Source organism: Lolium perenne, chromosome 3, assembly GCF_019359855.2.
Source record: "Lolium perenne isolate Kyuss_39 chromosome 3, Kyuss_2.0, whole genome shotgun sequence".
Taxonomy (NCBI): Eukaryota; Viridiplantae; Streptophyta; class Magnoliopsida; order Poales; family Poaceae; genus Lolium; species Lolium perenne.
Window position 1 is genome coordinate 320,704,168 of NC_067246.2, and position 24,733 is coordinate 320,728,900.

A 24,733-nucleotide genomic window follows, 5' to 3' on the forward strand; every position below is an offset into this window, starting at 1 on the left:
CCTCTTGGGCTCCCGGGATCCGGCTTATAAAGGCGCACGGATCTAGGGTTTACATGGAGAGTCCTAGCCGGATTACAGATAGCCTAGCTACGGTACAATATCTTGCCGTGCACGCCACGGATCCGCCTTCCATACTCGTCGTCCTGGATCCGGGTCTCTCATGGGCCTCCATGGATCCGGGTCACTCCTACGTCGGAACGGATCCGGCCTGCTGATCCTGGGCTGGACTTCTTCCTTCATGATCAACAGCAACTGGGCCGCCCGATGGGCCACATGCCTCATCACCGTCTGTGGGCCACCCGGGCTTGCCGGATCTAGGCACTGTCGATGGTACACCCATGAAGTATACCCACAACAGTAGCCCCCAGAGTTCTCCGAGTTTCGCCTGCAGTTTCCGCCATGCTTGCTCCTTAGGTTTCCGGCATCGTCGGCAACGCGGAGAAACTTGAAGAGCTCTAACTTTGCATTTTCTTCTTTTTCCAACTTACAGCCGGAAAATGCTCTCATCCTGCGGGACTTCATCCATCGACGTTCCAAAGAACATTTCCGGGTTACTCCCTGCTCGCGAACGAGAGCCAACTTATCTTCACGCAATTACCCGGAATCTTAAAAGACTCAAACGGTTCCGCCAATTCTGGCGCCATTTTCGCGCGATTCGCGCGGTAACTTATCTCTAGCCATTTTTACCGCTAGGGTTTGGGACACGTGTCACGCATCCAACGGCGCGACGCTTGCGTTCCGACCACAGGATGCGGAACACGAATCTTATCCCCTCAGCCTATAAATATCAGCCGTCGACCCCTTTACCCCTCATTCACCCCCTCCTCACCTCTCTTCCGAGCGCCGCCCGTGAACCTCTTCTCCGCCGCGCCGGAACCCGCCGGAAAGCTGCCGGAGCATCGCCGGAGCGAGCCCTCCGCCGCAGTGTTCTTCGTGTTCTTAACTCCGGCGAACCTACTGCGCGAAAAACTCGCCGCCGGCAACTCCGACCACCGCACGCGCCATTACGGTAAACCCTCGAGCTCAAACTTCGCGTCGTAGTTGGTAGGGATGAACCTGGGGAAGACGAAGTGGGATCCGACTAAGGAAAGTTTCCGCCAACCTTTTTCTTCAGATGTCTTCAACGACTCCGCCTCCGAGCTCGGAACCGATCATGGCGACGCCAATCTCCTCCGCCCCTCCTCCCTTTGTTCCCATCAGGTTGGATCCTTCAAAGGATTCCGGCAAGGAGACTGAGGGGACCTCCGCGCACCCGGAAAAAACCTCCGGGCGGGCCGATCGGAGCAGCAAACAGAAGAAGCTGCCAAGAAGTCAAAAGCTCGGAAGCGCGACTCCGAAGCTAAGGGGAAGTGGTGGCCCTGCACCACCACCGAGATGGAATTAAAGAATCTCGAGTCGGAAGGCTTCCTGCAACCCGGAAGCTGGAGGTCAGTTCCGAATGAACCAGCTCCGGCTCCAAGGGACGACGAGATGGTGCTGACGAAGGCACTAGTGGAGCGCGGATTTTCGTTTCCGCCTTCGGATTTCTTCCGGGAGATTCTGAAGACATACGGACTCCAACCCCACAACATATCTCCGAACAGCGTGCTCGCCATCAGCAACCACGTCGCTCTCTGCGAAGGCCACCTCCGGGTAACCCCAGAGCTTTCTCTCTTCCAATACTACTTTTCTGTGAAGAAGGAGAAGATCCGCCAAACTTCCGAGTTGGCGACTTGCGGATCTGTCACCTTCATCATCCGCCCGGGCCGCGTCTACCCCCCGACCGACCGCCACGAATCCGCGAGGTACTGGTCTGGGGGTTTCTTCTATCTGAAGGACGCCTCCGACCCCGCGAGTGACAAGAAGCTACCACCTTTCAAGAACTGCCCCGCCACCGAGCTTCCGTCATGGACGCACTGCCCCCACTTCTCCGACTCGCCTCAGCTGACCCGCGCTGTCAGGCGGATCTGCAAGCTTACGGAGGAGGGGCTGACGGGAAAAGACCTAACCCTCTCCTGGTTCACGAAGCGGATCCAGCCGCTGCAACATCGGGACCGCCTGATGTTTGAATACACAGGGCGCGACGATCCGATGCGCGCCACCAAGGATAATCTCTCCGCCGACGCCATCGACAAGAGGATCCGGGTCCTCATCAAAATCCCACGTGAACTCCACGTTCACGTATGCAACAAAGACATCCACACGGAGGGATCCGGAACTGCGGTACGTCGTCTTGACTTTGGTTTATCGCTTTTCTTCAAACTTTTGGCTAAGTGTAACTTTGAACTAGCTCGAGGCGCTTGAGGAAAATCAACTCGGAACTCTCCTCCGAGTCCCATCCACCGGCCACGCGGATCCGGAAGCCACGTCAGAGGCGGAAGCTCCTGAAGCTCCACGTCCCGCGAAGAGGAAGAAACCAGCCCCTTCCAGCCCTCACGCGAAACGCCCCCGCGAAACGCTCAGCATCGCGGCTACCCGGAAAGCTGAGGCGGAAAAGAAGCGCCTCGCGCTGATTAATACCAGCAACAAGGGGCAGCCTGCCATCCAGCACTTTTTCAAGCCTTCCGTGTAAGCGTCTTCTTCCGAGACCCAAATTCTGGTTTAACACTCGCTCTTATATTTGTATGTTTTCCTGAAGTTCCGGAAGCCAGCCTCCCAAGGCCCCAAGGGTCCTTAAGAAGAAGGCCAAACCATCTCCGGCTTCCTTCCCTATCACTCCTGAGGTGGAAGTTCCGCCTAAAGCTTCATCTGCCAGCAAGCCGGATCCGAAGGACATCATTGACCTTGATGACCTTCCGGAAGACCCTGCCCACCATGGCGACTCCGCCCAGGGGACCTCCTCACCCACTCCTCCACCAGATCAACCAAGTTCCGCTTTCGCGGGACCTACTGAGGAAGAGCAAGAGCAAAAGGTCAAGCTCCTCCAAGTTACCAATGCGACCCGAGTCAGCCTCGAGCCAACTCCATCCCTCCAAAAACTTTCCCTCGCCGAGCGTCACGCGGAAGTTTCCGCCATGCTGAATAAGGTATGGGGGAAGCCGGAAGAGGAGGTGAGTTATCTCGCGGAACTGGAGGACAGCCTGAAGGAATTTTTCGCCAAGCACAAGGAAGTGCGGCAGGTAATACTAGCCCCCAAGCATTGGGTGATATAGTTCCGTGTAACATGTATTAGCCGATGCTTTCTCCAAATGTACTGTTAGGCGGAAATTTGAAATGTTTATCCAAGCCTTTGAAATCTTCGCCAGCCCCCCAGATTTTAATATCCGACTAACTCTCTGCTGCTTCTCAGTCCACGCGGAAACTGCACGAAGATTTGCGCATTCACGTGCTGGAGCAAATCAAGGAGATCGAGGGACTGCGCGAACACGCGGAAAATAGCCGAAAGGCTATCCAGCTGCTTGAGACCCGACTTCAAGGTACGAGATCCGGATCTTTACTTTTTTTTTTGTACTGACAGTTGTTCAGGGTGCATAACATGTTCAATTCTGCTTTCAGAAGAAACTGCCAAGCATTCCTCGCTTGATGAACTATCCGCCAAGGTCAAGGTGCTTGAGGCGGAGAACGAGTCCCTCCAAAACTTCATGAAAGAATCTTCAAGCAAAGAGACTGAGGCGAGGAAGGAGCTCTCCAAGAAGCATGCCCGTGAGAAGGCGGAACTGATCGACAAGCTGGAGAAAAGCCAAGGCCGCGTGATCTCCATAATTGCCAAGAACAAAGCCCTAGAAGCGGAGGCGGAAGCCATTGACAAGCTTATCTTTCGTAAGCATTTTTCCGCGTCGTTGCTCCGACCACCTTGCATGTTTTCTCTGACGGAACTGAACCTCTCTCTTTCACAGCAAGCCTCGGCTTTGAGTGGACAAAGGACTCAAACCTGACGAGGACGGAGGCGTACGATGAAGCGCGGATCTCAATTGATGCGCTGTTTGGAGCATGTCACGGAATCGCCACGGCTCTGTCGCTGAAGAAGGCCAAAACCACAGTCATCGATACGATGACCAAACTCATGCGACAGGTGCCGGAGTTCATCAAGGACTGGCAGAAGTCTTCAGCACGCGGAGCCGCCTCCTTAGTCTTGGCCACCTGCAAGGCTTTCTTCCCCTCACTCAACCTGGCGCAAGTTGCACGCGGAGCCCCGAGAGTTCCGACATGAGCGCCCTCCTCACGGAAGCGAAGGCTATGAAGAGCTGTTTGTCAGGCGAGTGGATCACTCGTTCTGGTACAACAAGCACAATCTGCCCGAAGGTTTTTCCGATGCAGAGGAGGAAGCAGGCGAGCCAGAGTATTATGGGGAAGGATCCGGGTCCAGCAGCGAGCACTCCGGAGAAAACTCTGGAGACGACTCTGAAGCCGGATCTGGCGGCAGCGACGACGGCTCCAGCTACCAGCAATCTGAAGAGGAGGACTCCGAGTAGAGTTCCTGTTTGAAACAATGAAACAAGTTGCATCATTTTGGCCCCAGCGAGGGTTTGTAATAAGACTTTAAATTCTTAAGTAGCTAGGAACGAAACGATTATGCATGGGGCGGAAACACTTATCCTGCTATCCGTTAAGTATTATGTGCATGTTTCGTTTTATGTCGGAAAGCAAGTGCTGACTTCGTTATTTTCCGGCTTGCCCGCTTGACCTTCCACGAGCCGGAAAACCTTAGCCGGAAACGCTCGCCAGCGGCGACGAAGCCCAATGGCAGTCCGTCCATAACCGCGGAAACAAGCCCCCAGGCATAGGTGCCGGAAATCGCTACTAGGAATCCACGAGTTCGCAACAGATAACAACTTAATCAGAAAACTTAAGCTTACGTCCTAAAGGACGATTTTGAAAATCACAACTTTCATACACGCCTAGGCGGAAATATCCAGCTCTGCGGTTTTAGTCGGAAAAAACATACACGATCTAAAATGAACAAGTAAAGGAGGTAAAAGACTCAAAAGAGTGAACCAGAAGCTTTATTTCATTGATCATGTATAACTATTACAGAGTTTAGAACTCGGAAAAAATATATGCTAAGTGTAGAAAGGACGTAGCTGTGCGATATTCCAAGGGCGATCTGTTTCATCGTAGATGTCATCCGGATCCTCACGCTTGCGTTTCCGGTGCCAGTTAGCAGGTCTATCCCTTAGCTCGCGGAAATCAACAAGGTAATACGACCCGTTATGAAGCACTTTGCTAACGACGAAGGGTCCTTCCCATGGAGATTGCAGCTTATGGTCTTTCACCTGTCGAAGGCGGAGGACCAGGTCTCCTGCCATGAAGGAGCGTTTCCGAACTCGACGACTGTGATAACGTCGGAGCTTTTGCTGGTAGATGGCGGATCTCTGGTCAGCTAAGTTCCGAGCTTCCTCGATCAGGTTCACAGATAGCTGTCTAGCCTCGTCAGCTGTTTCTTCATTGTAGGCGGAAACTCGCGGTGAATCGTGGATGATGTCGGAGGGAAGCACGGCTTCGGATCCGTATACCAGGAAAAAAGGGGTAAACCCTGTTGATCTGTTAGGGGTAGTTCGTAAACTCCACAGAACAGCTTCCAACTCATCAGCCCAAGCTCCAGCTGCTCGTCGCAGCGGTCCTTCAAGGCGTGGTTTAATTCCTGATAATATTAGGCCGTTAGCCCTTTCAACCTGACCATTGGACTGTGGATGAGCCACAGATGCGAGGTCCAGTCGTATCCCCATTGTTTCACAATAATCCCTCAATTCTCCTTGAGCGAAGTTCGTGCCATTATCTGTGATTATGCTGTGTGGGATGCCGAATCTCATTACGAGGCTGCAGACGAATTTTAGTGCCGTAGCACCGTCGGCTTTTCTCACTGGCTTGGCCACGATCCATTTGCTGAACTTGTCAACAGCGACCAGGAGGTACTCAAAACCGCCAGGAGATGATCTTTTTAACTTACCAACCATATCGAGCCCCCAGACCGCAAATGGCCAGGTGATAGGTATGGTCTTCAGCTCTTGGGCTGGAGCGTTTGGTTGAGTAGCGTAGTACTGACAACCGCGGCAGGTCTTGACTATTTTATCAGCATCTTCTTTAGCTGTAAGCCAATAGAAACCCAACCGAAAAGCTTTTGCAACGAGTGATCTGGGAGCGGCGTGATGCCCGCAATCCCCTGCGTGGATCTCTCTGAGGATTTCAATGCCATCTTGGTTGGAGACGCATTTAAGAAATACCCCTGCTGCACTTCGTTTGTAGAGCTGACCATCAACTATTGTGTAGGTTCTTGCTCGTCTGACGATCTGTTGTGCGAGGACCTCGTCCTCTGGCAACTTCTGATCGATGAGGTAGTCCAGGAAAGGCTGGGTCCAAGCCGGAATGATAGCCATCACTTCCCTAGCCGGAGACACCGCCACCTCTGGGTTTTCCGGGTTAGCGCCCTTAACTGAGGGTATCCGGAGATGCTCCAGGAAAATGCCAGGCGGAATTGGTTTCCTGCCGGATCCGAGCTTGGATAGCATGTCTGCCGCTGTGTTATCGTCTCTCCTGACGTATTTGACTTCGTATCCGAGGAAGCTCTTGGCGATCTCGTCAACTTCGTCTCTGTAGGCCGCCATGACGGAATTTCTGGCGTTCCAGGTTTCGGCTACTTGCTGTGCCACCAGGTCGGAATCTCCACAGCATATGATGTGCTTGATCCCCATTTCCTCAGCGATGCGCAGACCGTGTAGTAGAGCCTCATATTCCGCCATGTTGTTAGTAGCCTCGAAGTGGATCTGCAGAACATACTGCAGTTCTTCTCCGGTAGGGGATTTCAGGGTGACTCCGGCTCCTGAGCCTTGATGCTGCTTGGATCCATCGAAGTGCATAACCCATGTCTCTGGTTCCGGCTCCAGACTTGCATCCGGAGCTTCTGTCCAATCTGCAACAAAATCTGCCAGAACCTGGGATTTTACCGCAGTCCTTGGCTTGTAAGCGATGTCGAAGGCAGATAATTCGATGCCCCATTTAGCCGTACGTCCTGTTGCGTCAGCGTTGTTGAGAATTGTTGACAGCGGAGCCTTGCTCATGACTCATTCTTGGATGCTCTTGGAAATAATGCCTCAGCTTCCGGCTGCCTAGGAACACGCCATAAGCTAGCTTCTGAAAGTGAGGATATCTCTGTTTTGATTCCGTCAGCACCTCGCTAATGTAGTAGACAGGTCTCTGGACGTCATACTCATGACCTTCTTCCTTTCGCTCCACCACAATGACGAGGCTGACGACCTTGTTGGTAGCTGCCAGATAAAGGAGCATTGGCTCTGACTCTACTGGAGCTGCCAAGATAGGCGGGGAGGTGAGTATTTCCTTCAACCCTCGAAGAGCTGCATCAGCTGCGTCGTCCCAGACAAATTTGTCTGTTTTCTTCAGCAGCTTGTACAGAGGTAGTGCCTTCTCGCCAAGACGGCTAACAAACCTACTGATTGCTGCGACACAACCAGTTAGTCGTTGCACATCTTTGAGACAAGTTGGCCTTTTGATACACAGGATTGCCTTGATCTTTTCCGGGTTAACCTCAATGCCTCTGTGAGAGACTATGAAGCCAAGGAGTTTTCCGGCTGGCACGCCAAAAACGCACTTCAGCGGATTTAACATCATCTTGTACCTGCGGAGGTTGTCGAAGGTTTCTGTGAGGTCGCTGATCAAGTCGGATCCTTTCCGGGTCATGACCGCGATGTCGTCGACGTAAGCGTGCACGTTCCGGCCGATTTGGTCCTTCAGGCACCGCTGCATCGTACGTTGGTAGGTAGCACCTGCATTTTTCAAACCAAAGGGCATAGTAACATAGCAGTAAGTACCGAACGGGGTAATGAATGAAGTCGCCTTTTGGTCGGATTCCTTCATCCGGATCTGATGATACCCGGAATACGCATCAAGAAAACACAGAAGTTCCGCCCCCGCCGTCGAATCAATGACTTGGTCAATGCGCGGCAAGGGGAACGGATCCTTCGGGCAATGCTTGTTCAAGCCAGAGTAATCGATGCACATTCTTAGTATTTCAGTGTTCTTTTTGGGTACAAGGACGGGATTCGCGACCCAATCGGTGTGGATAACTTCTATTACAAAACCTGCTTCTACTAACTTTGCTAGTTCCATTCCTATGGCACGACGCTTCTTATCTCCAAAGCGTCGCATAGCTTGCTTCACTGGTTTGGCCCCCGGATTTATGTTGAGGTAGTGCTCGGCGAGTTCCCTAGGTACTCCGGACATGTCAGAAGGTTGCCATGCGAAGATATCCATGTTAGCGCGGAGGAACTCGACGAGCGCGCTTTCCTATTTGGGGTCCATGTTGGCTCCGACTGAAACCTGCTTGGAAGAGTCACCTGGAATGAGGTCATGCTTCTTGGTTTCTATCGCGGGCTTGAAGGAGGTTTTCTGCTCGGAGATCTGCTTCTTGGTGGTCTGCATCTCAGTCGGATCCACCGCGGCTCTGTAGCCTTTCAGCTCTTCTCCGGATATCACAGACTCTGCGAAGGCGGCTTCGCCTAACTCGCACTCATGAGCCTTTTTGTAGTCTCCGGATACGGTAATCATACCTTTAGGACCCGGAATCTTGAGCTTGTTGTAGATGTAGCACGCTCTTGCGTGGAATTTGTGGTAGGTGGGCCTGCCGAAGATGACGTGGTAGGAGCTCTTGAAGGGCACAACTTCAAACGTGATCTTCTCTTCGCGGAAATTGTGAACATCGCCAAAAGCCACGGGAAGTGTGATGCTGCCGAGGGAGTTTGCCTTCTTACCCGGAACCACACCATGAAACTCGGTGGTGCTATGTTTGAGCTGTTCCTTGGTGAGGTTCATCCGCTCTAGAGTCTCCAGGTACATGATGTTCAAGCTGGCTCCGCCATCCATGAGGCACTTGGAGAAGTCATACCCGTCTATGCGGGGACTTACAACCAAGGCGTAGCATTCCTTTGGCACAATTGCGGGATGATCCTTCCGATCAAATGTGCACGGAATTTCCGACCACCTGACGTACTGCGGCACAGCCGGAACTATGGCGTTCAGGATCCGGGTAGCTGACTTGGAGGCGCGTACTGTTGGGGTTCCGAGGAAAGTGTGGTAAGCCCCCACGCTCTTTTTGTCGAATGGATTGGATTTACCTGCGGCTCCTGCCTTGGGATCCGGCGAGTTATCATCCTCATCCATCGCCTCGGAACTATCGTCCTCCTTGTCTTTGTTCTTGCCCTTGCCACCTTTTCCGCGAGGGCGGTGTTTCCGGGCGCGCTTGTATCCGGCCTCCGGGTCGTTCTTTAGATCATTGACCCACTTGCAGTTGCGGTTAGTATGAGTGGACTTCCCTGTAACCGGATCCAGATGGGCCAGGCAGGGCATGTCTCTGTACTCCTCATAGGTTTGCGGTGCGCGGGATCCGGCAGCAGTGACCTCGGAGGTATGCTGCTGACCCCTGCCGGCTCCGCTTCCGCGTCCGCGTCCTCTTCCGCCTCCTGGACCTCCGCGTTGAAACGCCATGGCGACCATCTCGGATCCGCCACTCTTCTGGTCATCAGGGTTCTTGCGCTTATGGCTGCTGCTGCCGCCGTTGTCACGGTTCTTCTTTTGTTGGTGCAGGGGGATTGCTGTAGCTGCGAGATCACCGCCTGCGTCGTCATCGGCGGCAGTGTGATCGCTAGCGATGGTGATCATGTCATCCAACGTCAATTTATTTGCATTGACCAAGCAAGTTAGCTTGTGTCGCAGCAATCCTCCTCGCTGCAAGCCCCCAATGAAGGCGTGCATTGCTGTGCGGTTGTCGACGTTCTCGCACTCGTTTCTGCATGCCAACCATCGGGTGAGGAAGTTCCTCGATGTTTCGCCCTTCTTCTGGATGCATGCCTGCAGGTCGCTTGTTGTGGCAGGTCTCTTGTAGGTGCCCCTGAAGTGTTTCTCAAAAGCGTTCTTCAGGTCGAACCAGCAAAAGATGGAATTCTTCTCAAGGTCGCTGAGCCAGATCCGGGCTGGACCTACAAGGTACAACTGAAGCATGCGGCAGGCGATGTTAGGGGTTCCTCCGGCGAAGGTTACAGCATTATAGTAATCCTCAATCCAGGTATCCGGCCTTTCGGTGCCATCGTAATGCTTCAGATTTCCGGGTAGCTTGAGGTTCATCCTTGGCTTTGGTTCCTCTCGAATCATCCTGCCAAAGCACTTCGGACCAATGTAGTCGGTTCTGTACTCGTTAAGGCGGTCCCGTGCGTCGCGCGAGCCGTGGCGAGGAGACTTTAAGCGAGAGCGAGATCTCCGGCCATTGCCTCCGCCTCCACCTCCGCCGCCACCGCTAGGTGGTGGTGAGGGAGACCTGCGAGGTGGGCGGTCTGACTTCTTGCTTCCGCCATCTGAATCTCCTTGGCCTTCCTGGTGCTGACTCCGGCTCCTGTGGCTGCCTTCGCCTTGGCGCTGGCTGCCCTGGTCGTTCCGGCGAGGCTCCGGGTCACGGCTCCGACGAGGCTCTGGGCCCCGGCTCCTGCGAGGTTCTGGGTCGCGGCTCCTGCGAGGTTCTGGGTCGCGGCTCCTGCGAGGTTCTGGATCGCGGTTCCGGCGAGGCTCGGACCGCGGTCTTCATTCCGACTCCTCCTGGGCTCGGGCTCATGAACATTGTTCTGATTCCGGCGAGGTTCCGGCGAGCGCTCCCTGTTTCTGTTTCTTGGCAGCACGTTGTCGCGGATAACAAGCGCACCATGCCCTATGGGCCTGGTGTTTCCGGCTGGACTACGGCGGCGAGGGGGTCGCGGGTAACCGTTGGGTGGAGGTGAGGGGTTGCGGTATTTGTCTCTTCCGGAGTACATCGCGTCCTTTCCCTTCCTTGGATCCGACGGAGGCGTACGTGGACGGAACGGGGATCGGATTTGGGTGCTCCCTGGCCCTTCTTCTGCGCTCCGAGGATCCGGTGTGCGATTCGTCGTCCTTCTGCGCGGTAGATACACAGTTATCCGGATTGGATTCCAACCTGCGCGAAGTATCTGCCTTGCTCTGCTGCTGCATTGCTGAAGCGACAAGTGTGCGGAGATAGTTGATGTCAACTTCTTCGTCCTTCTTCTTCAGCAATTCCGCTGCTTTCTGCATGTTGTCCTTTGGAGTTTCCAGTGGCTGGTGATCTGCGGGCGTGTTGAAGGGTATTCTGCGAGGCGGAATTGCTTCTCTAACAATTCGATCGGCCTCCGCCTGCGCATAGGTCATCTTTACCTCCCACTCAGCCCTCATGCTCTTGACCTGCTCGAGTGTGGCAGTAATCTCGCGGTCCTGTCTCTCGAAGTTTTCCGTCCAGGCTGCATGATCTGCCCTTCCTATCCTTAACGCAGCTTCGGTATCGGCGAGCCTCTTGGCTGTGGCTAGCATTTCCTTTCTGGCGGTCTCTAGGGCCTCCAGATCTGCGGCGTCGCCCGGGGTTATAGGTGTGTTAAGAACTGCTCGCGCGGCCACCTCCTCTGCTGACAAGATTTCCTCCGAGGGAGAATCCCTTTGGGGTCGCACCCGAGACATTGGAGATCCTTGATGGGATGGTTGGGGGTCAGATTGGCTGACTTGGTCTCCAGATCCAGTTTGTCCCAGCGCTGCTACCGTTGCGAGAACCTGCTTAGGCTGGGCGGAGTCGACCTCGGGCTGATCACTGTATCCGTATTCCCTTATCTTGCGAACGAAGTCATCAGATTCCGTAGAGGAAGTATCTCCGGAAATTGGGCTCAGGTTGCCCAAAATCGACTCTTCAACCGGAGTCTCGCTCTCTCCGACAAGCTCAGCCTGATCCGGATCCGCGTTGTGTTCCGGTGCCTCTTCCTGCTCAGGACCAGCTCCGTCTTCTTGAGGGGTGGTTCCGGCGGTATGGGCCAAGAAGTGTACGAAGTGGCACCTCTGCTTTTCTAACACCTGGGAGACCCAGGAGGATCTGCATTGGTCTTCCACCTTTGTTTCCTGCTCAGGGGCGGATTGGGTGGGCTTTGAAATTTCCAGATCCGAGGCGGAATCTTCCTTGGGAAGCTCCTGCGTCTCAGATCGGATCTTCGCGACAGCGTCCAGCTCTGCGGCGGTCGCGTCTGCGTTACTTACCAGCGGGTTTCCGTCGGAATCGACGGTTTCCCCGATGAAGATGTGTATGCCGCCAATTGGGACGATGGAGAGCTTGACGGGGTTTGTTCTAGCCGGAATCCAGCACTCATCCGGAGGGACGATCGGCAGATTTCCGGCGTAAAGGACGCGCCCCACAGCGATGGTGTCATCGTAGCTTCCCATGGCGGAACCCTCCCGGTTCCGGCCTCCAGACGCCACAGGCCCCACGGTGGGCGCCAACTGTCGTTGCCTAATCGACGGTACCCCGGAGGAGGGATCCTCACGAGGGGGAGAAGAAGTAGGAGCCATAGGGCGGAGTGCTCTCGGGACGGTGGTACGCGAGTTACCCAGCTTCGGAACACCTGCACGATGACAGGGCCTACTGCTGCTTGTCTGGAATTATGTGGGCGCTTTCGCGTTGTTACAATGAGTTGTGGTTGTGAACGTGCCTCTTGGGCTCCCGGGATCCGGCTTATAAAGGCGCACGGATCTAGGGTTTACATGGAGAGTCCTAGCCGGATTACAGATAGCCTAGCTACGGTACAATATCTTGCCGTGCACGCCACGGATCCGCCTTCCATACTCGTCGTCCTGGATCCGGGTCCCTCATGGGCCTCCATGGATCCGGGTCACTCCTACGTCGGTACGGATCCGGCCTGCTGATCCTGGGCTGGACTTCTTCCTTCATGATCAACAGCAACTGGGCCGCCCGATGGGCCACATGCCTCATCACCGTCTGTGGGCCACCCGGGCTTGCTGGATCTAGGCACTGTCGATGGTACACCCATGAAGTATACCCACAACAGTTGGTGTAGTACTAGTCCACCAGTCAAGCCAAAATAGGTTTCTTTCCTATTTCACACCTTGTGTTTACCTCCTAGCTTGAAGAACCATTTGATCTTTTGGATGGATTTCCAAAACTCAGAGCCCTTAGGGTTGGCATCCCTAGCAAAAGGTATCTACCTCCTAGGTATTTGGCACAGATTTGGTCCACCCATAGCCCTTGTCATTTTGATACAACCTCCAAATCCACTTGAACATCAGGGTTATGTTCATCCTTTTAGTATTGAGGATTCCCAATCCCCCGGATTCCTTAGGTTTGAAGACCATGTGTCAACCCAACATATACTTCCTTTTGGTGCCCACTCCTTCCCAAAAGAGCGCGCCTGAGATTTATCCATAGATCCATAGGTAAAATCGTAGAGCATGTATTTTCCCATTGCAAACATGGGTAAGATGGTACCAATTTTTTCATGACTCTGAGGTTCAACCCAATCCATATTTTCTTTCTTTTTTCCTTCCGATACTAAGTAAAAGGATTGAAAATGGTCAAATTTGGGGAAGAGTTAGTAAGATCCAACAGGCGAGCCGGGCCGGGGAACAACACGTTCCATGAGTCAACCCTATGACCCGCCTTTTATGGGAGTATGCCCAATCCACCATACTAAGCGGTTGATCGCTAACTCGAAGCCCATGGTATTTAATTGGGAATTTACAAAATTTGAAGTCACGCATGTTTGCCACCATTCTCCATAAGTGACCCCTGTTACCACCACCTCTCTTTTGTGAAGTTTATCTTAATCCCCGGCATGTTCTCAAAGTAGAGTAGGAGAAGCATGAGGTTCGCGATCCCTGATTACTAGGCTCGATCATAATCATAGTATCATCCGCTTATTGCTTGGATTTGTGAAGGCCACTATATATGTTGCTTTCAATGCTGAAAGACAAGGTGGTAGAGTGGTGATTCAGGATGGTTGGCTAGGACAAACAATTGTAAATGGTGTGATTCAGTCCCAGATCCTCTTGCCGAAGCTTATGTTGTACGGAATGACTACTTTGGTAAACAATTTGCAGTGGCCTGAAGTAGTACATGAAACTGAAAGCCTGGAGGTGCAATCATTATGGAGGAAGTAGATAAGATAACAAATCTCCAATCCTTCATGTATTAAATGATATTCTAGACCTTACCGGAAGATGTGTGTCCTTGGATTTACTGCGTGTATAGAGAGAGGCAAACTTGTAGGCTCATGGCATTGCTAAGTTTGCCTCAACCTCAAGTTCTGAATGTAACTGGTTGTACCAAACTCCTGAGTAGTGAGTGTATTCTCCCACGGTACCCAGCATTACTTTAATGTTGATGTTTAATTAATATAAGCTCTTGATTTTGAAATATATGTTGTCAAGACTGCAATTTGCGACGCCCGACTTATTTTCATCATTTGGTTTGTTTCATGTTGTAGTAAGTGTTTTTGCAATCCTTTACAAGTTGACCTTACTACAGGTTTGGCGGGCCCATTTTTTTAAAAGTGTGGTAAGTGTTGTAGTAATTGATTTTTGGAGGGTCCAAGTCAATGATTTGGGATACTATTGTATTATGGACTCTCTTTTTTCACTGATTTAGAAATATGTATGATTAAATTTGAAAGCTTTTTAAATTTTTGTGAGTTCAAGTTCCTATGCTAGATTTGCATATGGGAGCCCCCTCTGGATCTAGACAGATTTTTCTTCATGGGATTGTTCCATCTTGGAAACAGGCCTTAGGCCCATCATGGACTGGAGCAGAATTCCTCATACCTTGCTAATATTTTTTGAGAGGGCACTCCAAGGAGCCGAATTCATCATACCTTGCTACTATTTGTTGTAGTTCCCACAAAAGCTTTAGTAAAATTAGAAGTTGATGCTTTATGATCAACTAAAGAATATTTGTGGGTGATTTTCACACCTTTTACGGCATCATCAGGCTCAATTGTTTTCTTTGGAAAGTTTGCTATAGCGCACTGCTATTTTTCTGCATTTGTTGAACCACATTGCCCAAACAAGCTGCCATTAAAATTTTGTGTCACCTTTGACAGAACACACCTCACATCCAGAAATGAAAAGTTTTGACATTTTTGCTTGCGGATGATCATTGTATGTCTGGTATTGAGCCATTTTCCCTCTAATTAATCAATCAATTAAGAACCTATTTTCAGGAGACTCTTAAATCGCCGGGAACCCAAGCCAGGTCGGTGGGCTCAATGGCATCGTGGTCTAGGGCAAGGGCGCAGGTTGTTCTGGACGAACTCTAGTATAGGGGGCCTAGACTCCTCATGGAGTGGTCGCCATTTGATGCTAGTGGGCGTGCTTGCGTGTGAACACAGACCATGGAAGATATAGATGAGGAAGGCAGAGCTCCTAGGCAAGGGAGATTGACAGCGTGGTCACCGGGGCGAGGGAGGCAAGCAGCACGCATGGTAGGTGGGCTCACTCGGGATGGCGAAGGGGGGCGTCCGGCAAGGATGGTAGTGACATAGGCATCCCCAATGGGCATGCCAAAGATGGTACCCGGGGTTTACTGAAGGCCCACGAGTCGAAGAATATGAAGTTTGGAAGCCCAGTTAGTACTAAGGAAAGTTAGAGTTGTATTAGGAAATATAGACTTGTAACTTTGCGGGTTGAACTCAGAGAGTCCCCCGGAATCTGTAATCTTGTGTAACACGGTATCCTCGGCTCCGCCTCCTATATAAGGGGGAGTCGAGGGACAAAGAGAGGATCGAATCCATTGTCAATACAACCCTAGTTTCTTAATCGTCGAGTACTTTTCCGCTGAAACCTTCGAGATCTACTTGCCCTCTACTTCGAACTAAACTCTAGTCTACAATACGTAGACATTGAGAAGTTAATCCCTTGTCAGGTAGCCTCACTGGTCTACGGTTCGTCGTGACGCTGCAGTCCAACAGGTTTGCAGACAAAAAATTAGAAAACGGTTTGAGTCGAAACTTTGCAAGTTTTCTAGGCACAAAAAAGCTAAAGGGGCAATGTAGTAATTTTAGGCTTTCCAATGTCAAACTTTCTGTTTTACGCCGTTTGATGTTTTCTGTCAAATAAGCCACAAAATTCGAATGGTAGCTGCCAAAGATGCACCTAGGTGGTATGTTTCAGCAAATGTTAGAAGATAATGATGTCTTGCAGCAAATTTTCTCATAGATATATTAAATATATGCAAAATAATAGACTGCCATATGTTTATGTGCATTTGTGATTAGTAGAAGTGATGTTGTTCAATACCAAGTACATAACACACACATTTGTAAAGAGGGTATATGCACACCAAATGATGTATATATTGCGGTGATCAATATAGTACCATATTAGGATCCTCTCTTACTGTTTATGAAAAAAAATGCATACCTTTTCAACTTATTACTGAACCAACTATAACTTGCATGGAATATTGACCATTGAACCAATAAAGAATCATGACAACCGTTAAGTTTATACTCTAGAAATTTTAATATATAATAGAAAGCTATATTAAGATTTTTTTTAGGTCATACACGTTATAAATCTTTACCATGATTAAGCATGCAATATATTATTTATGCGATTGTTGAAAATAAGTCAAGAAGGAAATATTTTTATAGAATAAACTTTTTGAATTTTTCAGAAGGAAAGCTTATTTGAATAATCCATTACAATTATATAATAAATCATGTTACACCTAACATTCAGCAACATTTTTTTGTGCTTAATTATGCAAATAAATAATATAAATTATACTTATATCGAATAATTTATCATGCAAAGAAGTCTGAAATGTTTAAAAGTTCTGTACAAATAATTATTATTTTAGTTTGTATCAAGTCCAATTTTTATTTTGCACCAGTAATATATGCCCTAGCATGGCACTACTAGGACACAGTGTGCCATCACCTTCGCCGGCCTACCCACGCCAAAATCGGATGACTTGAATCCAATGTTTCGCCAGGACGTGATGTGAATAAGGTACGTACCAATTCGGCAACTTCAATATCACGCCCATGTCTGACTTGTCGGCATTCTTATCCTCCTTCTACTTCTTGCGGTACTCCACCGCAATGGACAAGTACACTAACACATCCAATGAAATTGGTGACCCCTCCGGCTCCGATAACATACTCGTGGAAGATTGGATCTTAGTATGAGAGTCGTTGTTGTGAGCCATTTTTGAGGGAGAAAGAGAGAGTAATGGATAGTGCTCTTCGATTACGTAGTTCCAGGCCCCCAATTGTTACATTACCTCATAAAAGGCCATTCATATTTCTTTCTCACCAGTAAGTAAGGGGAGTTCCACATGTGAAAATCCCACATGTGATGCATGTAAAATGTGTATGTGAATTTTGTAGTTTATTATATCATATTCTAACTTATTTGCATGTTATTAATTGTTGAAACAATTTTGCATTGATATGTGGGGATTTTCCAATAATTCTTTTTATTTGGTTTATACTCTCCGGGACATGAAACTCCTGTTTTGCGTATTTTTAAGTTTTAGGATCCGATATGGAGTCAAATTGGACTAGGATTTTTGCTAGAGCATTTTTTATCGAAGGAGAAGACCCTGGGCTTTTGGAGCAGTATAGGGAGCCACAAAGACCAGGATAGCCTAGGTCTCGTTCTCAGCATGTGGGACCACGCCACGTGGTCCAACTTGCGACTCGAGCATCCACAACTGTCCGTATTCAACGTCGGGATCTTCGTCTTGACCTAAAACTGTCTATAAAAAGACCCCTGAGGTGTTCTCAGAGTAGGAGGCGACGAAAACACATAAACCATGAAACAAAGCCATAATCTATGAAGAATGGAGGGGAAATTGCATCGGAGTAAATCTTCGATTGTATATCCCACCTCTCCAACATCACCATCATCGCCTCCAAGATGAGAAGGGAGTATTCCACCCGGTACTATGGGTTTCTAGAAGTAGCTTGATCTATCTCTCTCGTGCTATGATTTTATTATATCCATGTGAGCTACCCAACATGATCATGTATATATTTATTTAATTTCTATGTGTTGGATCTTGATCTGATGAAATTGCATTCATTACTATCAGTTTGATGTATGAATAGATGCATATTTCTATCCCGTTCTAACTTACTTGTCTTGACAAAACTAGTATGCAAGGGCGCGTGTGGCGGAAAGTGTGCATTAGACGGAGTAACATGGTAGCAGTTATTGGAAGTGACATAAATCTAAGATCCCCTATGGTGTTTACCTTTCCTTTTGTTACCTTACTCGGGAGTAAGTAGATGCATGTGCCACGACCATCTAGTGACATCAATGGATGATTCTCGTTTACTCGTGGTTTGATATTTGATATCCAAATATTATGTCAAAGTTTTTAAAGCTATGCTCTTTTTGCATTAAATCTAGATAGCTTGGAGTTTTTTATTTTCTAGAGTAGTGTTGCATCACCTTAATAATAGGACGTGATGCACATATGAATTCTAATCAAACTATATATAAATATTCAATCACATATATATTATTATGTAAGTTGTTTTATGTCCACCATAATTTATGAGAGAGTAGTCAAGTGAAACTATGAACCCCTGTCCGTTTTTAATCATAAGAAACACCTTTTACTTTCCTTACGTTATTTTACAATTTTTTCCACAATTAAATTCGAAAATACAAAAACATTTATTACTTGCAAATCATACCAAAACCCCCAAAAATTCCTTTATTTTTTACTTTCCTAGTTTGCATTTAGTTTCCTAGTTTACTTTTTTGTTGATTTTATTATTAAGTGTATTTTACTTAACCGAAACCTTGTGCTTGATAACCAAAAGGTGGAGTTGGGGACATAAGACATTTGTTTTTTGCTTTTTAGGTTGATTGAAGAGGACGAGAAGAAAAACTACGAGTGGTTCCATGAGAGTTTGATATAAACCTTGAGTCATGCTTGTGGGGAAAAGACGGTTGCTACATCACTCTGCACTTGTAGTCCCAACAAATTAGCACATACGTAGTTTAGTGTCATCAACATGTCAGTGCGGGTCCCGTTTGTGGGATCCCATCGTAATACGGGTGATATGTGAAAGCGGGTCCAACCCATAAGAGGGGCACGTGTGAAAGTGGGTAACACACGTAAGAGGGGTCGCATGTGTTAGGGTCATAGTGCATAGACGGTCAAAGGGCTTGGACAGATGGAAACACTCCGTTTGGTGGTTTGCGAGGTTGATTTTGAGCAAAGAGGGCAAAAGTGATGATAAATAGATGTTATGTGCAAAAGTGAGTACCACATTCCTTAGTAGGGCATGGAACCAATTTTCCAAAAAGCAGATGCCGATCAACAAAGGACATTCTGAGCTAGTGGCAATGAATTGTGCGTTGTAAATATTCCCAAGCAAATGGCACTTAGAAGTAGGTACAAAACAAATACACCTCAAAAATAAATTCAGCATCATAGTGCTGGATGTAAGAGTGTCTCTAACTGATCCCTTGCACTACGACCCGAGCAGGACCGACGCCAATCAAGATCGGGGAAGGATTGAAGGTGGGAAGGGGTGCATGGACGAAATTGGAGGCAGGTAGAGGAGAGGGACTTTTGCTCATCGATGTCCAAGTTGGATATTTTTTAGGGAGCGCAGACATGTCAATATTTTTTTTACTCCTCTTACCGTTGTAAGAGATCGTGTGGTTAAAGGAGTAAAACCGAAATTTTAATTCTCTAACTGATTATAAGCGATCTGTTAGAGATGCTTTAAATTATTAAAGATGTGAAATAAATCGGTTTTCTATGCACAATGTTTAGAATGTCTAAGTAGACATCTCTCCTACAGAAATAAGCACCGATCGAAATTTCTAGGTTTAATTTTGCAAACTTTAATTGTACATATGCACTAAATGTAATTGAGGTGCATATCTGCTAATTCGTGGAGGAAGGCGCTGGCGTGTTCCTCCATCACGCAGGTGGACAACACGTTGTACTCGTCAATGCACGGGATACACGCCGTACATTTGGGCAGGTCTCTCTGCGGCGGCGAGTGTGCCATCACTCTGGTCGGTGTCCCCGCGCCAAAATCAGGTGTCTGAAACTCAATGTTTCGCCAGGACGTGATGCGAAGAAGGTTGTACCAATGCGGCAAATGCAGCAGCTCCTCCATGTCCGACTGGTCGGGCACCCGATCCTTGGCGCCGTGGATCATCTTGACTAGATCCATGACATCGCCGTTCGCCACCGCGCGGGTTGTCGCCGTGGCCAGCCGCCACACGAGACAGTTGCCGTAGTATCCCTCTTCTGCCCCCGCGTACGTGCGCGCATTGGTAGGGAAGAAGAGCACGGTGAGCGCCTCCGGGTCGGAGGAGATTGCACGGGCCCGGCACCGCCACAGAACCGCGGCCACCGCCTCGAACACGGTGCACGGCTGGCCGGAGTTTATCGACGAGTATTTATCTTTGATGCGCCGTATCAAGCTTGATTGGATTGTGATGTCAAGCAAGGCCAGTTGAGTAGGCTGAAGGCTACCCAGGAGCTGCATAATCTTTGTGAAAACCGGAGGCGGCCCCAAGATGAGCGAATCGGGCTGCCTGACCGGGACGACGGACGGGGACGGCATGCCGCGAGAGAGCTCGCCGACCGCCTGCATGAACTGGCCCATCCCGACGCCATCGGCGACGGAGTGGTTCCAGGTTACACACAGGACGAACCCGCCGCAGGAGAAGACGGTCACCTGCATCAGCACCAATGGATCCGAGTATCTGCACGAACCGTCGTAGAACACGCCGAGCTCCTGTTTCAGCGACGGATCGGTCAGACCCATGACGTCCTTGATGGCGCAGCTGGCGGACGCCGCGACGAATGACACGCCCTCGCCGGTGCATTTGATGATGACTTCGCCGGCGGTGGCTCCAGCGGCCAGCCGGCCGGCGATAGGGTAGTAGTCGAGAAGAGCTCGCGACAGTCCCCTTTTAATGGTCTCCACGGGCTCGTGTAGTGGACGCTCAAACACGAAGAACGCCGTGGCAGGCCTGGAAACAAGATGCTTGTCGTAAGACGATAGATTGATGTCACCGGTCACCGTGACCGGTTCTAATGGCTGGACGAGCACCGGCGGCAACTTGCTGATCGCCACGGTGCTCATGCTGCTTCCTGCGAGTATATTGATATAGAGTGTGGAGGGTTCTTCAGACTTCTTGCCGTGTATGTACGTATGTATCTACTAGGGTGTGGTATTGTCCAAGCTTCTCACATGTTAAATAGAGGGAAAAGTCCACCTCGATCTTGGGTGTCAATCTAAAACAGAGTATTTCTTGCGCACATGCATGTAGAACGCGGCGCGCACCAAAGTCCCAGCCGCCCCGTGCGCACGCGCTCGCGCCTGTCAGCAGGCGACGGTGTCAAAATCATCACCGTCAACCTAAAATACGGAGGACTGACGTAAACTCATATCTGCAGCGAAAACCTACCGGTAAAACCGAACGGAAAATTTTACTATTCACAAAATTTGCTCAAATTTACAGAATTCTGACAAATTTAACGAATTTATAAATTCTTTTGAGAATTCTTGGGCGGTATTTTGGTCGGAATTTCAGGTATTTTCGAGAACCGGTGATATATACTGGTGCCTAATTGTATTTCTCCCCACTGAAAAAAAAAACCTTCGGCGGTCGTGCTTTGGTGTTGTGTCTGGTCGGCCAGCGGCAGATCAAGATCCTGCGCTGTGGCACAACACCTCAGCCTGGGCGTTCTACGGTTCTAGACCTCCAAGATTGCAAGCCTGCAACATGGCTGGGCAGCGTTTGTATCGTCGTCTATGGTCGTGGCAGTGACCAGAAGATATGGATTTGTCTGTCATCCCAGATCTCAGTACTCGGTGGAGTTTGAATCAGCGTAGCTTGTGCCATACACTGGAAGATTGAACTGCATGGCTCTCACAAGCATGCTGCAACTGATGGGTTTGGCAAGTTTATGTCGATGTCGCCGCGGGCTTCCCCATTCTCCTAGGGGGTGTGTTCCGGAATGCCTCCCATTTCCAAGAAACATTGCACTCTAGTTTGTTAATGCTCATTGCAACTCACTCGCGAGTGCAACGTCGATATTCGTGGGGGAATTCCAATTCCAAGTTCCAAAAGTATTTCCCTCTAGCTCAGAAATGCACTATCTCGGCTTGCTGGTTCTTTTCTTTGCTCCTATGTACGTACCTACATAGGTTGATGTGAGTAGGATGTGCATATATACTAGGGGTATCAAGGAGTCTAATGAGAGTTCACAAAAGAAATGTTAGTCAGTGAATTAATGGCTATTTTTTAAAAGGTATGCAGTAGGGCAAGCTCCTATAGTAGTTTTTTTAAAATAACAAACATCAACTTCTCTAACCTAGGGCTCACTTCTTGAATTAACGAATATTAGATATTGTATTCATAATATTGAATGCTACTACATTGTTTTGTAGCAATCCCTCGTTTTTCTCGCTTCTTTTTAGTAGCATTCCCCTCCGTGTCTTCGGTGTGTAAATGCTAGTGATGGTCGTGGCTTGCCTTCTCTACCTAGCTCACCTTTCTCCCCAAGATCACAACATGGACATTCTTTGGGTTGTACTGCGGTAACTAATGCCATATTGACACGAAGGGGGGAGGAGGGTGCATGGAGGGACAAAAAATTCAAGGCTACGCCGAGGGTGGCCGTCGGCATAGATAAAAATGGGGAGGAGGCTATGCCGAGGGGCGCTGTCGGCGTAGCTATGGTGTCGTGACAGCACCTTCACGGCCTAGTTTTGGTGGGCCGCATGCACAGGCCTACGCCGAGGGAAGCCGTCGGCATAGCGTTTCCTACGCCGACGACCCTTTTGGTGGGCTGGCCTGGCCGGCCCATATGCCGACGGCCCCGACTTGAGCTGGCCATCAACGCCTTGCACCATTCCTGTAGTGACGGTGAGTCAGTGACCAAGGCGCACAAATACGTTCACTTCAGTGACCAAGGTGGTATTTTAGTCCTTTCAAATTAAAAATCAAGGCTTGAGCGGACAGCTCAGGTTGGAAAGCATCGGGGCATACATCTAACAACTAAGACAATGAGCACAAAGCATCTGGTTGTCCAACATGATCGAGGTCCCAACCCCGGTTGCACAATTCTCCATCAAGACGGACCAACGTTGCTCTAGGTGAATTTTCGGTTCTAGTGAATTTATGAGAGCGGGAGTAAGAAAGAGTGGTATCAAAGAGACGCCTAAAGTGAAGGTTCATGTTCAAGTTATTCTTGACGGAACAGATAGCTCAAAGTTGGGGGATGGTGTCGAGAATTTCGCGGCAAGTGTAGGGGTAAATAGGCGATGCAGATTGGCTGGAGGTGATGAAATTTCTTCTGGTGGCTTTTCGTAGAGAGGTGTGCTTCGGTGCGCACCCTGTGCAAACTCGCGACTCATCGCCGAAGGGGTACGGTGGTCCCGAATTTGTTTTTTTTTTGTGCTGCCCACCGAAACCCATATCCAAGCCCAGTACAAGGCTCGTATGGGTATACAGGGCCTAGGCGTATCTATACGGACGACCCCACGTGGGTGGGTCCCACGTGCTAAGCTAATCACCGTGATTAGCTCCCATTGCATGCATCGTTTTCATCGGCCCTGGAGATCTGATCGAGCTGTTCCACGCCGTCGCTAGGTAAAACGCAAGCAGTTGTTGCCGGCCCGGCCGTCGGCGGTTGTTGCCGGCACATCCGTCGCCGCCGGTGGTTGTTTCGCATCTCGACGCCGCCCCCCGCAGATCGACGACCTTGGAAAGGCGCGCCACCGGCTCGGCATCTTCCCGGTAGGGTTTAAAATTAGAGGTACCCATGACTTCATCTTCTAGCATAGTAAGAGGACGCAATTCTGCCGGTTTTTTAATTCTAATTATGGCCAATACTACAGAATATGGAGAACTCTATATCTGGTATGATTGATGAACAAAACGAGTACGTCGGCTATAATTCCGATGACTCTGAAATGGAGGAAAATTTGCAGCACGAAGCCGGCTGGAGCGAAGACGAGTTTGATGTGAGCCACATTACTATATATTATTGGTGCACTATTTTTCATTTCAATTACCAGCAGTCCAACATCATCAAATAATATATGGTTCCTCCTGTCATAATTTATGCAGATTGCGTACGATGAATTTGATAATGATGACAACCATGGTGAACACAGACGATCAAAATGATGAGAACCATGGTGAACACACAGACAGTCTAAATACTAGTGAGGTATGTGTAGTGACTCATAAAATGACATAAAATGATGCATGAAATGATGGCAACTGTAAAATTTACGGTTACTAAATTTCGCGATGCATTAATAAATTCAGGCACAATTTGACACGCAGCTTGAGTACGACTATTACGGTGAATCTGACTTGGACACGGGCCATACTGATGATGTGGAAGGTGCATCAGGTAATGAGGATTCTGTTGACATGAGCCAGGTTGTTATCTCTTTTTTATCAGTCTCATATAGTTGTAACACATAAATTTATAGTTTTAATTAATGCATACATTTTATACTTGCAGGCGACGCCAAGCGCTAGTCATCCTGAGAAAACACAGAATGGTAGCAATGGCAATGAATATCCTGACAATAATCGGGATTTATACTGGATGATAAAAGAGATGACTTTTATTTCTGAAGCAGCAGCATTTTCTTTCTACAATAGATATGCTAAAGATTATGGGTTCAGCGTCCGGCTGGACCAGGTTAAGCGGTTTGATGATGGAGTAATTCGGCTAAGGCGTTTTGTGTGTTCCAGAGAAGGCAGACGTCCCAAAAAGCAACTCACCACGGAAGGCCGCGTATATAGGCTCAGACCTGAGTCTCGCTGCGGCTGCAAGGCACGTTTGGTGGTGAAGTTTGATGGAAGAACTGGTTTCTAGGTTGTTGAAGATTTTCGAGACAAACATAACCATGACCCAGCTGAACCATGTCAGACTCCGTTTCTTCGGTCCCATAGGACGATCAACGACGCGCAGAGATCT

General features: G+C 49.3%; 1 protein-coding gene across 1 annotated transcript; it reads right to left on the bottom strand.

The window, feature by feature from the left end:
• Positions 1-19,160: 19,160 nt before the first annotated feature.
• LOC127338857 (acyl transferase 15-like) lies at positions 19,161-20,936 on the bottom strand. The gene has a single exon (XM_051364823.2). The coding sequence runs from the start codon at positions 20,868-20,870 to the stop codon at positions 19,629-19,631; it is 1,242 nt and encodes a 413-aa protein (XP_051220783.1). The 5' UTR covers positions 20,871-20,936; the 3' UTR covers positions 19,161-19,628.
• Between the last annotated feature and the right edge of the window lie 3,797 nt (positions 20,937-24,733).

Excerpts from the sequence above, each read along its gene's own strand:
- LOC127338857 (XM_051364823.2), bottom strand. The coding sequence starts at position 20,870 with ATGAGCACCGTGGCGATCAGCAAGTTGCCGCCGGTGCTCGTCCAGCCA.